Source organism: Daldinia vernicosa (assembly GCF_022497035.1).
Source record: "Daldinia vernicosa strain CBS 139.73 unplaced genomic scaffold F5Y00scaffold_67, whole genome shotgun sequence".
Taxonomy (NCBI): domain Eukaryota; kingdom Fungi; phylum Ascomycota; class Sordariomycetes; order Xylariales; family Hypoxylaceae; genus Daldinia; species Daldinia vernicosa.
The window spans coordinates 85,046-98,368 of NW_025953983.1; the positions used below are offsets into that span (position 1 = coordinate 85,046).

The 13,323-nt window shown below is 45.8% G+C and overlaps 5 protein-coding genes across 5 annotated transcripts; 3 read left to right on the forward strand and 2 right to left on the reverse strand.

Annotated features, from left to right (window-relative positions):
• Positions 1–123: 123 nt before the first annotated feature.
• F5Y00DRAFT_187419 (uncharacterized protein) lies at positions 124–888 on the reverse strand. The gene has a single exon (XM_048005110.1). The coding sequence runs from the start codon at positions 802–804 to the stop codon at positions 190–192; it is 615 nt and encodes a 204-aa protein (XP_047860725.1). The 5' UTR covers positions 805–888; the 3' UTR covers positions 124–189.
• Positions 889–1,848: 960 nt separating this feature from the next.
• Positions 1,849–3,078, forward strand: F5Y00DRAFT_273556 (alpha/beta-hydrolase; the record flags this gene model as incomplete). Its single annotated transcript, XM_048013201.1, has 1 exon — positions 1,849–3,078. Exon 1 carries the CDS (start codon positions 2,110–2,112, stop codon positions 3,076–3,078), a length of 969 nt encoding a protein of 322 aa, XP_047860726.1. The 5' UTR covers positions 1,849–2,109.
• A 940-nt stretch (positions 3,079–4,018) lies between these two features.
• On the forward strand, positions 4,019–6,169 carry F5Y00DRAFT_266221 (ankyrin; the record flags this gene model as incomplete). The annotated part of the gene is made up of 1 exon (XM_048011912.1): positions 4,019–6,169. One exon carries the CDS (start codon positions 4,019–4,021, stop codon positions 6,167–6,169), a length of 2,151 nt encoding a protein of 716 aa, XP_047860727.1.
• Positions 6,170–6,896: 727 nt separating this feature from the next.
• F5Y00DRAFT_273558 (ankyrin) lies at positions 6,897–8,990 on the forward strand (the record flags this gene model as incomplete). Its single annotated transcript, XM_048013202.1, has 1 exon — positions 6,897–8,990. One exon carries the CDS (start codon positions 6,897–6,899, stop codon positions 8,988–8,990), a length of 2,094 nt encoding a protein of 697 aa, XP_047860728.1.
• A 532-nt stretch (positions 8,991–9,522) lies between these two features.
• F5Y00DRAFT_247944 (Retinoic acid induced 16-like protein-domain-containing protein) lies at positions 9,523–13,272 on the reverse strand. Its single transcript, XM_048009349.1, has 4 exons — positions 13,116–13,272; positions 12,925–13,038; positions 11,907–12,844; positions 9,523–11,856 (listed from the first exon to the last, which is right to left on the reverse strand). The coding sequence occupies exons 1-4, from the start codon at positions 13,122–13,124 to the stop codon at positions 10,032–10,034; spliced, it is 2,886 nt and encodes a 961-aa protein (XP_047860729.1). The 5' UTR covers positions 13,125–13,272; the 3' UTR covers positions 9,523–10,031.
• Between the last annotated feature and the right edge of the window lie 51 nt (positions 13,273–13,323).

Consider the following 13,323-nt stretch of genomic DNA (forward strand, 5'->3'; position numbering starts at 1 on the left):
ATGATCTAACTACCTTACTTATCTGGCATCTATCTACCTTAACATAGTGCGCCCTAAATCAAGAACAGATATGTTTTGCCGAGTTGTAAGACTATATCATAGGGTCCCTTGACAAAAGGGGTCGGTTAGATGATTCCTTCTCAGGACATCTTGAAATTTACTTCTCGATAAATCTATAAAGCAGACTCTCTATCCACAAGCATATCTGCATTCCTCCAATACTGGTTGTATCAAAAGCGGGGTACTTCCATCCTTCAAAGTATACGAGCAGATATCATTCTCATCGCATCCGCCCTCCAAGTCTTCTTCGGGCTGAAGGCGGATATGTCCCGATAACAACTTGTAAAAATCGTTCCCATACGCGTATAGATGATACGCTAGCGAAAAAGAGTAATCCATGTAATAGCCGGGTTGAATCTCATTAATCGTTATATTCCAGTTAGGCGTCGTCGCACCGGACGTTGGAGCGGAGCAAGTGTCCTTAGTATGTCCGTACGGCGTCCTATCGTCGAATTTCCAGTGCACTGAACACTGTGCCGTGCTGTTGTCGAAAACAACATAACCACCTCCCGAGGCGTGTGGTGCAGGTCCCGCTGGTATCCTGCTAGGATTTGAGATGGTGATATTCAGGCTCGTGGCATTGGTGCCGTATGGGCCGACACGGGGGCTACGGTACTGGAATGAGGAGATTTCCCAAGGTTTGAGGGGGTACCACGGAGGTAATGGCGGATCTTCCGAAAGCGCAAGATGGGACTGACACAGGAGGCCAGATAGGACGACGGATACCGAGTTGGAGAGCTTCATTTCTTCGTATCGCTCGCTAGTTGCGATATCAAGAGATATTTTCTTCAGGGTTGTACCAAGTGTTAAGTAATTCTTACTGGGAGGAACCTATCTATGAAAGAAAGTTATATAAAAAGGTTCGCAAATATATACCCGCCTCTAATTCGTGATGATGAATTACACCAGTAACATGTGCAGGTAACGTTGAAGTAGGTACAACGTAGTAACAGCACGTTCGAGACTTTCTTGTTCATCCGAAATAGAATATGATTGCTTTATATAGAACCCGTGTTAGCTATGACTTATGCCGGCTAAATCACAAAAAGTTCGGGTATACACCGACATCAACATCTCACTCCAATGGTATGATACAATTGGATAATCTTACGAGAATATAGATTCTTTTACGCAGCTGAACAATCCTCCTTGGGGTTACGTTACTATTAAAAGTCTGTATCACTTTGAAGTCTTTGGTGAGTTTTTTTCCCTCTTTTTGAACCAAGTCGATATCCAAAGGTCATGGCACTGGCTGGGTGAGCCTTGGCATTATTGGTAGATAAAAATGCAAATCAAACATAAACTCGGTATTCTTCTAAACTACCAACAGACAGAATGATGTCGTTACTCCGTACCTTTAATATCTGTTTTACAAGCCGTGATACAATATTGTTTACAAAATATCACCTGCGTGCAGACTGTATATTCGGCATCTCAAAGCATGCTGGTGACATTATTGGCTGGATTTCACTGTTGTGGGTCTTAATACAAGCCCCTTTTAATCCGTACAAGCACTTCTTGTTCAGTTATTTCAGTTATTTGAGGTGATGATAGCTCAGCCGCATGACAAACCTTATGTAAACCACGACCTAATGTTAATAATCATCATATCAAAATTGTATCGTATAGTTATGGTGAATTAGTCAAGATATCAAACCGTTGCTCTTCCGTTCGTGCTGGAATTATGTTATCCTATAGCCGGGCTTACATATGCCAAGCTCGGTATACCGGACTTTTCCGGAATTCAAAGAACACCGAGCTAATAATATCCGCTGTCCGAAACATCATGGTTTTGGTATCATTCATCATTTCACTCTTGTCGATAAGTTGACAAATGCATCGTCTTGTTACTAGAATAGCTTAGTAAACGGGTATAGAATATTAAGTCCATTGTTAAAACCGGCCATGTGTTATCTCAGTTGTGTATATAATAAGCCTAGATGGCGACTAGAAATCGACTTGAACAGCATCAAACAAGATACAGAAACACAAAACTAAAAACACTTACGACAAGTTCATTGAACAAACTACCTAAGTTATCCATTCAAAATGCGATCTCACGAACACCGTCTTATTGGGGCAGCCAAGAACATCCCCGTCAACCCTCAAACTCCTGTCTTTTCGTTCAGTCCTATTGTTCTACCCTTCTCAGACCGACCCCTTGACTTGGACTTGAAAGTCACAGCCCCTGCAACTGGCAATGCTCTTCCCATAATCCTGCTCTCTCACGGCCAAGGCCGAAGCAACCATCTTAACTCCCTGGAGGGCTATACCCCTCTTGCTGAATTCTGGGCTGCGCACGGGTTTGTAGTGATTCAGCCTACGCACTTATCCTCTCTATCAATCACGGTTGAAGCACCCCCTAAAGGCGACGAGTACTATTGGAAAGACCGTGCTCAGGACCTAGTCAGGATTCTCGACGAAATTGACACCATTGAGGCTGCTGTCCCTGGATTGAAGGGGCGGTTGGATAAGACCAAGGTTGCCGTGGCGGGACACTCCCTTGGGGCGTGGACAGCAAGTCTGGTCTTGGGTGCCAAGAACGTGGACTCACGCGACGGGACCCCCTTTGAGAAGTTCGAGAAACGCATCAAGGCCGGGGTGATACTTACCGGCACTGGAAAAGGGGGCGAGGACCTTTCAGATAATGGGCGTCTCCTAATTCCCTTCTATGGGCCTGACTTCAGTGAGATGAAGACGCCAGCTCTTGTTGTATGTGGAGACCAAGACGTGAGCCCCCATCTGACTATTCGCGGCACCGATTGGCATGCAGACAGCTATTACCTTTCACCAGGTCCCAAAGACCTGTTGTGGATCAAGGGGGGGAAGCATGGGCTTGGTGGTGTGAGTGGTTGGGACACAGCGGAGACACAGGACGAGAGTCCCGAACTCCTGGGGGCAGTTCAGCGGTTGACATTGGCGTATCTGAGAAGTGCGCTTTACGGGGATAACTCTTGGGATAAGGCTCGTGATGCCTTGAAGCAGCTTAGTGAGCTGGGAACAGTTGAGAGCAAATGATGAGTAGAGATTAGTCGACGCTGTGTTAACGGGTTTGTTCTAAGGGCTGTTGGTTCCGTACCTAGGTAGGTACCTGTCTTTAGGACTCATCTACAACAATCAATAGTACAATTACATAGAAAACCAAATTGTCTCCCCTCTATACCTAGTAACGCTCTTTCGTATCTTGATAATAATGTTTTCGAGGCCTTTATTTGTTTGCGTGTATTGTATTGAATATTCTATGCTTGCTTTGACGGATATTTAGACGAATAAATCCATAATCAGTTCCCGGACTCACAGGTACTGTATTGTCAAAAGCTTTTAAAAAGGTATCCCTCCCATATATATTCGAAACGTCCCTTAGAGTATCTCTCACGTCTTCCTCGCAAGTAGCTTCCATAGATATTGAACCTTGCATCAGCAGGCAGTCAAGGACTTATGATGGTCCAGAGACAACCTCGTATAGTCGGATTATTGACCGTGACCGTGATTCATATAATCACTAGGGATACAATGCTTTTACAACCTGACCAGTAAAACATGTTTACTTTAGTTCGTAACTACCTGTCACATATGATCTCAAGTACCAAATACGACTCAGGTAGTTATGAAATATACAAAGGTGCGTTTATCAACGGCATCAACGGCATCAACGGCCTGTGCATGGTACTAGAAGAATCACGCCGCAAGAATATATAAACAATTTCAATTTTTCAATCACAGACTAGAGCATTTGTTCCCAGACACAATCAAACACTACCTTTCATACTTTGACACACCTTTTGATTATCCTCCCAGCCATCCAACCTTAACAGTTTTATTTACCTATTCTCCAACGCTTTGAGTCATCATAGCAGTTGAATATCATCCTCGACAAATTATTCCTCGACAAATTATTCCTCGACAAATTATTCCTCGACAAGATTATCAAAGCCGACAGTTATTTCTATTCTTCACTATGGCAAATCTTACAGATCTTCCCGTCGAGCTGCTACTGATGATTTCTGAGTCCGGAGACTCAACTTCAAATCCGTTTTACGGATCCACCATACTGGAGGAATCCGATATAGCCAGCTTAGCATTAACCAATCGACGACTTTATCAAGTTTTCAACCGTATTCTCTATAAGAAAAATGAGGAATACAATTGGTGTCGTGTCCTTGACGAAGCCGTGCGCCGTGGGAACCTGGACACTTTGAAAGTCGCCGCTTCATTTCAAATAGAACCGTCAGAGATGGGATCGGATTATTTCGAAGAGCTACTACAATCGGCTTGTTCGTATGGGTACCTAGATATTGCCGAATGGTTGTTGGATCGCGGTGCGCCATTCAATCATCCATCACTGTGTGACATATCGGGCGACGATTCTCTAAGGGGATGCGGAGCATTATGGGCGGCATTGGAAAGATCGAGGGAAGATACTAGCCTATTGATGTTATCCCGTGGATCTAATCCTCTTTACACTACGGAACAGAACACCTCCAGATCAGCATTACACTACGCAGCAAGATTCAACGTCATCCGGGTAGTGGAATATCTCGTGAAAGATACAGGACTCTCCATTAACATGCAAGATTTGGAAAATTTCACTCCCCTTCGATACGCAATGAGATATATAAAGACGCCAGACACCGATACTGCAATGATCAGGAAGCTAATAGAACTTGGGGCAGATGTTAACACCGAGATCGACGGTGAAATTCCGCTTACATCGGCTCTTATGAGAGGAAAGTACAGACATGCAGCAATATTACTCGATGCTGGCTCGAAAATCAAACCAGATCAGCCGGCACGCAAAGCCAAGTACCCCATCCACGCCCTTATCTTTAGTACAAAATCAGCCACATCGAAACCCAAGATTTTGGCACAAAAGAGTATACTCCAGAGGATGATCGATGCTGGTGCGGACCTAACGGAAAAATACCCCCAAGGCCATTCACCATTAGAAGAAGCATTCCTCAACGGAAGCTGCGAGATAACATCGCACCTCTTAGTTCTACTTAACGATAAAGGGGCTATAGACGTAATGGACCTTTTGGAATTTATAACTCAAAACTGGGACCTTATACGGTTTCCTCATGGCAAGGTAGAGGAACTGTTCAAATATGGCGGTAGAATGGATGTTCCTTTACAAGATGGTCGGACATTGCTTCAGTGGGCAGCTGATAATTATCACAACATCTTCTACCCGTACTTCTTGGACGATCTCTTGGGTATGGCAACCGATTCCATGCTTAATGAGAGATATCTCAACATCCTTCTCACAGAAGTTGCTACATCCCGCAAATATAATTTTCACCAGGGTGTAGCGGATATCATGGGAATCCTCATCTCCTATGGTGCCACGATTGAGGGCCCCGACGACGTGTGTTCCACTGTGACAACATCGATACGTTACCGAAATCCCAACTATGGTGTTCCCGACTCGCTTTTTCCGATAGTGGACTCCGGCATACCAGACGAGAATCTACCTGACCTACTGACAGATGCTCTGAAACATAAGTCTGCTTTATGGGTTAATTATCTTCTCGATCGCATTGAACCTGGATTCGACCCCCTATTACATCGAAATCCCGAGTGGATACATATGGCCGCAAGATGGCGCGAGCCACGCATCATCAGAAGGCTCCTGGAGGGCGTCTCGAGTACGGACGTAAATCATTTGTCCGCAGAGGGACTGACACCACTAGCAACTTCTATGCGTACCTACATGTGTATTTGGGAACTCTACGACACTCTAAATGTGCTTTTAGAATACGGCGCTGATCCGTTTCTACCAAAAAGTTACCCGGTTTGTTATGGCGAGGATTATCGCGACGTCGCACGGAATATGAGAGGGGTTTCAGCTTTCGAGATTGCAATGCATGATGACCTACATAGTGTTGCCGAAGAAATGTGGGATAGAACTGCTCCCGAAGCCCGACCAGACCTAGAAATATTCATCATGCAGTGTGCCAACAAGCGTCGTCGTGGTTACGATTTCTGGATGAAGTGGCTCGATAAGGTCGTTGCGGAGGAATATTACTCCGGTTGGGTAGCCTGGTTGAAGCAGATCGAGGCAGAAGACGATGTGGTAAACCAAGACGAAGAGGCGGCCCGGGAGACCTAATGTACAAACACGGTGTATTATTTTCCATTTCCTTTCCTATTACCGAGTTCGTTTAAACCATAAGGGGTGATCAACTGAATTCTGCAGGGCGCTGACAAAAAGTATCTGCGAACGAAACCGTTCCACACGGATAGAAGCATTCTACTTTTTTACAATTGTTACTTTTGGCTTGAGCACATGAATCAGCTTGATGCGTTCTATTTTATGGAATAACTGTATGAACCTACCAAGCTCTGCTATGGTAGACATTAAACCTATCATCGTCAGGTACTTACACACCTATGACGGTCCAAAGATAGCCTCATATAGTCGGACTATTGTCTGTAATTAATACAATCACTTGGGATACAAAGCTTTTAAAGCGTGAATCATCTAGGATTTCTAGTAAATCATGTTTTAGGTACTTTAGTTCGTAACTGCGTGCGTCACATATGATCCCAAATACCCAATGTGACTTAGGTAGTTATCTGATGTATACACGTAAGGTACGTTTACCGGCAGCTATTACACAATAGTAGGAGTAGAATCACGCCGCGAGAATATATATAAACTCGTCCATTGCCTGGCCACTTACCAAAACTTTCACACAAAACAACATCGCACTCCTCCTTTACTTGTTCGCCTTACATTAATTCCAAACAAATCTTTATTTATTCAAAGACGCCTCTCGAACTCCTGCCCTATCCCACGGTTCAGTTGTCATCAGCAACTAAATCCATCTACCACAATGGCGAAGCTCTTAGATCTCCCTCCCGAGTTACTACAGATGATCGCAACTGCAACAGAAGACTACAGTTCCTGGGAAATACTACAGGAAAAAGACCTAGCCAGACTGTCCCTCGTCAACCGACAGCTAAATAGAACAATAGGTAGCATCTTCTTCTCCTATGGTCTTCGCGCCAGAAGCCATGCCCCCTCTTATGCGGCACAGCATGGAAACCTTCATATTTTGAAGGCCATGGTCGCATTTGGTATCGAGCCTAAATTTTGGCATAACGTATTGGTGGAAGCTTGTGCACACAATCGCCTCAATATTGTTACCTGGATACTAGACCGCGGTACCAAACCAGAAGACGGCGGCCTGACACCAGATGATGAAGCACCACGCTTCAGGGCATGGCCGACGACCGATTGGTGGGTGGATAGACTTCCCACTCTTCAGAAAGGGTGCGATGCATTAAAAGTTGCCTTCGACAACAAAAACCAGGATATGGCTTTACTTTTATTATCGCACGGCGCCAATCCTTTCTTCGTCACACAAGAAGGCAAATCCATATCAGCATTACATGAGGCGGCGCGTACCAATATGGTCCAAGTTGTGGAGTATCTTACACAAAAAGCAGGGTTATCTGTTGATCTACCTGATTATCGCGGATTTACTCCCCTACGCTATGCGGTAAAATATTCAGAGAGCGAGGACCTAGACACCAAGATGCTGGAGAGGCTGATGGAGCTTGGGGCCGATGTTAACAGTGAAGTTGGTGGTGAGCTCCCACTTACGTCGGCACTGTCGAGGGCGAAGTATAAGCACGCGAATATGTTGCTGGATGCTGGCTCGAAAGTTGTACCAGACCAGCCATGCCCAAGAGTCAGGCTCCCTATCCACGCCCTGATATACGGCTCGAAAAGGGTCACATACAAATGTCCGAGGCAGATTGCTCTCCTCCACAGGATTCTCGACGCTGGTGCTGACCTACACAAGAAATACATGTGGGGCCATACACCATTGAGAGAGGCATTGCTGAAAGGAAGCGTGAGTCTATTATCACATCTCCTGCATATACTTGGCAAGGAGCAACCGCATCCGGACGACCTTCTAGACGTATTGGTGTGGGGATATAAGAACGTACGTCAATTTCCCGAGAAGGTGGAACTCGTACTGAAAAGGGGTGCCAGAATGGACACCATTTTAAGCAACGGCGTGTCATTCCTCTACTGGGCGATCAGTTCAGAGGCTATCAAACCCTATTTCTTGGACAAGATCTTAAAAAAAGCCACCGATGCTATGCTTGACCGCGGTTATCTCGACGATCTTTTGGAAGAACTGACCAACCCCGATTATCCAACAGTAACATCATATTGTTTCTTAGGGGTTCTCAGCGATCATGGCGCCAGATCTAAAAACCCCGATCACATATACGAAGTCTCCTTACACCTCATAGACAATGGTGGGTATGTGCAGGACTGGTTAATTGAAGGGTTCGATCTTTTATCGGCTGAGCAACTGGATTACCTATTCATACGTGCTATAAGAGGTAAACCTGAACTTAGCCACAAGATATTTGACCGTATTGAGTTGAATCTTTCGGAGCTAAACCCCAGGTGGTTACATTCAGCTGCTAAATATCGTCGCCTCGACATTATGGCTAGGCTCTTGAAGTACGCTAAGAGTTCCGATTTGAATGTTGTGCGAAAGTCAAGCACAGTGTTAGGAAAGTTGATCTACGGCTTCCACGGCTACGGCCTCGGCCTCGATGGTCACGAGTGTGTCCTTGAGGTGATGGAACACGGCGCCGATCCAATCGTGCCTAACAATCACCCAGGCTGCGATGGCAAGCCAATTTGGCCGTATGGAGAAAAATGTCCAGGAGCATCAGCTTTCGAGATAGGATTACATCGAGGTGTCCCTCTCGAACTCATCCAGAAGATGTGGCAGAAGATTGCTCCTGAGGCCCGACCTGACCCGAGACTATTTATCCCATGTCTCTACAATGGAATATGCGAAGGAGACCGTCGCTCTGAAGTGCTAGCGTGGTTGGAACAAGTCAGTGTGAAGGATGATGGCGTAGCTCAAGATGAAAGGGTGGTCCAGGAGGCTTGATAAGCATGGAAGATGGATTCAGGGGCGCAAGTACATATCCCATTAGTATTCACAAATCAAGACATGAAGACTCAAGACATACCATCTCATGAATAGTATAAAGATTCCAGACAATGGAATTTAAGTGAACAATGTACCGTACCTCCCTGGCGCCTGGGGACATACTTGCTAATACCTATGAGCAAAAAGGCATTGGGCTGGTACCAGAGGCGCGAAGTCACCATACCAATTCACAGAAGTAAAAGTTTGCCAAGAAAATTATCTGGGCTTCTATCTAGAAAGAGATGTGCATGCTATACTCTGTCTAGAATGATTAAGCTAAACATTTCCCATTGTGTCATCTTGGATTTGAAGGGATCCGAGTCCGGAAGCTTGAGTTTGGTTTACACCGAAAAGGGGGCATTACAGCTCTGGCTTGTTTTATTCATCGATTCGAAGCAGAACAATGGTATCTTCGAATATCTCAACTAAGACATTATCTTCTTTCGTCTTGGATTATAATTGATTTTCTATCACACCGTATAACTGTAGGCTTTGTTCAATAGTGAGTTAATTCTATAGCCTTTAATAACTGATTATCAGGGCCTATCCCTCTAGGGCAATGACACTGACTGTATGAATATGGACACGATTTAAAATCATCTATACGCAACAGCGCAACAACATAATTGCATTTCCCTAGTGTTGGTATAGCATATTCCCCTTCTCAAACGAGAGAGTCGAATATAATAAATGGTATCTAGCGTAGAAGTAACGAAGACTGCTCGACAAGGCCATGCAACAGGCGTAGGGTCTTTCTCCTCTTCTCAAACTCTCATGCGCATCGTAAACCCGTGACATGCAAACATCGCTCTACTTTCCCCTAAACCGTCTAATCCTTGCCAAGACGTAACCTTCGGCGCCGATAAAATGTCTAATCCTTGCCAAGACGTAACCTTCGGCGCCGATAAAATGCGGTATTCCTTCGTGCCGAGAAAAGGAGGCCAAGAAAATCACCATCATCCGTGATAGTCGTGCGCATCATCGATTGAGTAGTTGCACTTAAGCAAATCTAACCTCGTTGAACAGACTTGCCCGGACCTGAACCAGGCTCGCCAACTCCAATAAGAACTGTTGGTAGATAATAACGTTGGTGAGAATGTGTGAGACCGAAACTGTCTTTACTTCGGGTGGTGTCTCGGGCGGTGTTGGGGCAATAGATTGGTCCGCAACATCGCTCCCGTCTTCGCTATTTTGATCTTCTGTGGTATCTGCTTCCCCTTCGTTTTTACCTTCTTGTTCCTCATCGATATCTGCTGTGGCCTTGGCGCTCTTTCGCTCAAAGTCTAATAGAATCGGGTTGATCTTCTGTGCTGGTAAGCTTACTTGTCGGGCAAGTATCCCTTGATCGACTGCTGCAAATGCAGCAGCTTCGCTAACTATCGGACTATCGTTACCAGAATACTGACTCCCAGGCGAGAGCGACCGTGCGAGTCCACTCTTGGACGGATTATCATAGTTTAGAGGAAATTCCTTCGGTGGAGGCTGTATCGATTTGGGAGTTGGTGATGTAACCCCTTGCCCCCCTGATATTCCCGATCCCGTACTCGAGCTTCGAATTGTTTCCTTCCGCCCACGTGGGCTACCTGATCGGTTTGGACTTCCAAATTCGGACAATATTCTCTGCGCAAACCCTTCAAGTGCACTAGGTCGCTGCGGGGATGCCGCGCGGGATCCATCCTGACTTGTTTGATCTGGTATAGAGGCTCCCGTGGTGGAGGTTGGCCGAAAATTCTGGTTTGATATAACGGTATCAGCCGTCTGGAAGGCTTCACGGCGTTGCTGCAAGAGTTCCTCGAATCGTGGTACCGAACCCCGGAAATAATCAACTTGATCAGCAAGCGCCTCTAGAATAGTGAGAATACGTGGTAAGGCCGATGACTGCCATACCGGCCAACGACGGCATTTTTCAATCTCTTTCAACTTCTCAGTATCGGTAAATGAAGGGAATTCGGGGTCAAAGGGGAGAGATGTAGATTCATCACTATCTCCCTCGTATGAATATCTTCTTGGATGTCGCATAAGCCATCCCTCGATAGATATATACCCGCATACCGCTAAGTCAAGTATAGTCTCCGTGGCTGATAGGTTCATCTCGACGGGATTGATGAAAAACGAATCCAGAATGTCCAAGATGCTATTCCACAGAGGATCTTCTGCGCTCAGCGTGTGGGGTGGGACGTCTCCAGGTGCTCCAGGCAAGGAATCCGGAATTATTGGTAGCTTGGGGTTGTTTATGGGAAGGTTTGGAGTAACCAGTTTGAGAGAACATGGGTGGCCTTCTACACGCGACATGCTATCTTTCAGGATGTTTTCGTATATCTCATTAAAATTGTCTTGACCCCCAACAGACCCGGCTAGAGTAGTGAGAAACTCGACTTCTTGTTCGTGAGCACCCACGGTTCTACGAGAAGTATTGGTATCAATACCTTCTGTGTGAAGAAGGGTCGTAGTCGCGTATCGATGATGCCGCTTAAGGATCGCCGCCACGAGCTGAAGCGTAACACACACGGTCTGCTGATTCCGAGACTTCAGGCATGAGCGAATTAAATCAACTAGATTAAATAGTAGGGGTGTATAGCTAGGTTCAACTTTAGTAGCCATCATAGTGGCGAGGTCCATGGACTTTCGCTTTCGTGCAGCGCTAACCGACGGCTCGGCATCGGGCGGCGCGGCCGACTTCGCATCTGGGAGAGCTAGCAGGTAGTGAAGGATAAGGTTGATCATATCGGGATGATCTAAAGCTTCTAGTATACGTCGAAGATAAGTTAAGACAGCCACTGACGAGCCTCCATCTACATCCGAAGACTCCAAGAGGGAAGGGTACCTTTGTAAAAAGTTAGATTGGAGATAGCGAAGGTCAGTATTAATACTCACAGTAGTTGTTGTAGGAAAATGACCTGGAAATGCTCGAGGAGAGTTGATTTCACTTCCACCGATCGACAGTGGTTAAGGACATCCTGCCAGAATAGCAGATGGGAAAGGAATGTCTCTAAATGCAGCTGAAAATCCGAGCTGCAAGAACTAACAATCTCAAACGTTGACGTAGGATGTTGATAATCGGACAGAGCAAGAACTGGAGGGAGGTTCTCCGGGTAATGGTCGATAACAAGCTTCCGACTTAGTTGACTATATAACGCGCCAAGTCCAGTAGCCATCAGGGTCGACAAGTCACTCTCCACGATCCACTGTTCCAGGGCAACAGAGGAAGAAGCGGCTTCGATGATGTATAACAGACCAGTCCGAGCGAAGTCTCCGATTTTCCCTTCATGATGAATATAGTCCATCAATAGATAGAAAAGCGGAAAGTCCTGCTTCTGAATCTTTCCGGCAAACTTCTCCCTCTGGTCCTTGGTCTTCTCGTCATTCGCATGGGTCTCGGGGTGGGATTTGAACCAAGCGGGGAGGATACCGGGTTCAAGACGGATCTTAGTGGTGATGTTAAACGCCAACTCGACAACCTTGACTTCGGTTTCGGGAATTAATCGAATACTGTTGATGCCCGTTATACGAACCAGGAGATTGGTCAAGCTCGCGGAGAATGCATCACTTTCGACGAAGGCCTCCTCCTCACTTTCGATAAGAGTAGCAAAAAATAGGACGGCTTCCTTAATGATCCACTCATTGTATGACGATGTCGCTATCTTGGCGATCGGAACGTAGATCTGCTTGGTAGCGGAGAAGGATACACAAGGATGAGGTAATGGCCGTCGGGATTCATCGGCGAGTATATTGGTGAGCCCCTGGAGGCGGAGTTCAATGTTCTCGGCGGCATCTTCGTCTCGGGCGATATTTGGGCAGTTTCTCCATATTTGCTAGTGAAGGAATTGGTTATTATTATTATTACCGAGGATTACCGAGGGATAGAAGATGAAAAGAGGTTGCTTAGGCTCACTAGTAGTTGGCCGTATTCCTTCTCGAAGCGTTGTCGACGTCTTATGGGATCCCGTGCGGAATCCTTGCTCGAGTTCCCCGAGGACAAGCGGGTGTTTGCTATGAGGCGCGACCACTGAAGCTAGAGTGTTAATAATAATAATTCTCGGTCGCGAAAAGTAGAAATAGTTTAGACGGGGGAGGGTGACTGACAAAGTCCATAGCGTCTTGAGAGGCATTTCTCTCAATTTATCAAAATATGTGTTGTTGAGAAAGGTTGCAATAGGTATTAACCTAGTACCTGTATTGAGGCATTGGATCTTATTAGGTTAAGCTGTTTCTAATCTATTGTGGTAATCGCATAAAATCACCCTCCAAATCCGGTGCCCGAGATGTTTCTTGATGATTAGGCAAACCGGGG

Bases quoted from the DNA above. Each gene is read 5' to 3' on its own strand.
- F5Y00DRAFT_247944 (XM_048009349.1), bottom strand. The intron at 12,845-12,924 runs GTGAGCCTAAGC...TTCCTTCACTAG, and splicing joins AGGAATACGGCCAACTACTA to CAAATATGGAGAAACTGCCC. The intron at 11,857-11,906 runs GTGAGTATTAAT...CTTTTTACAAAG, and splicing joins ATTTTCCTACAACAACTACT to GTACCCTTCCCTCTTGGAGT.
- F5Y00DRAFT_187419 (XM_048005110.1), bottom strand. From the start codon at position 804: ATGAAGCTCTCCAACTCGGTATCCGTCGTCCTATCTGGCCTCCTGTGT.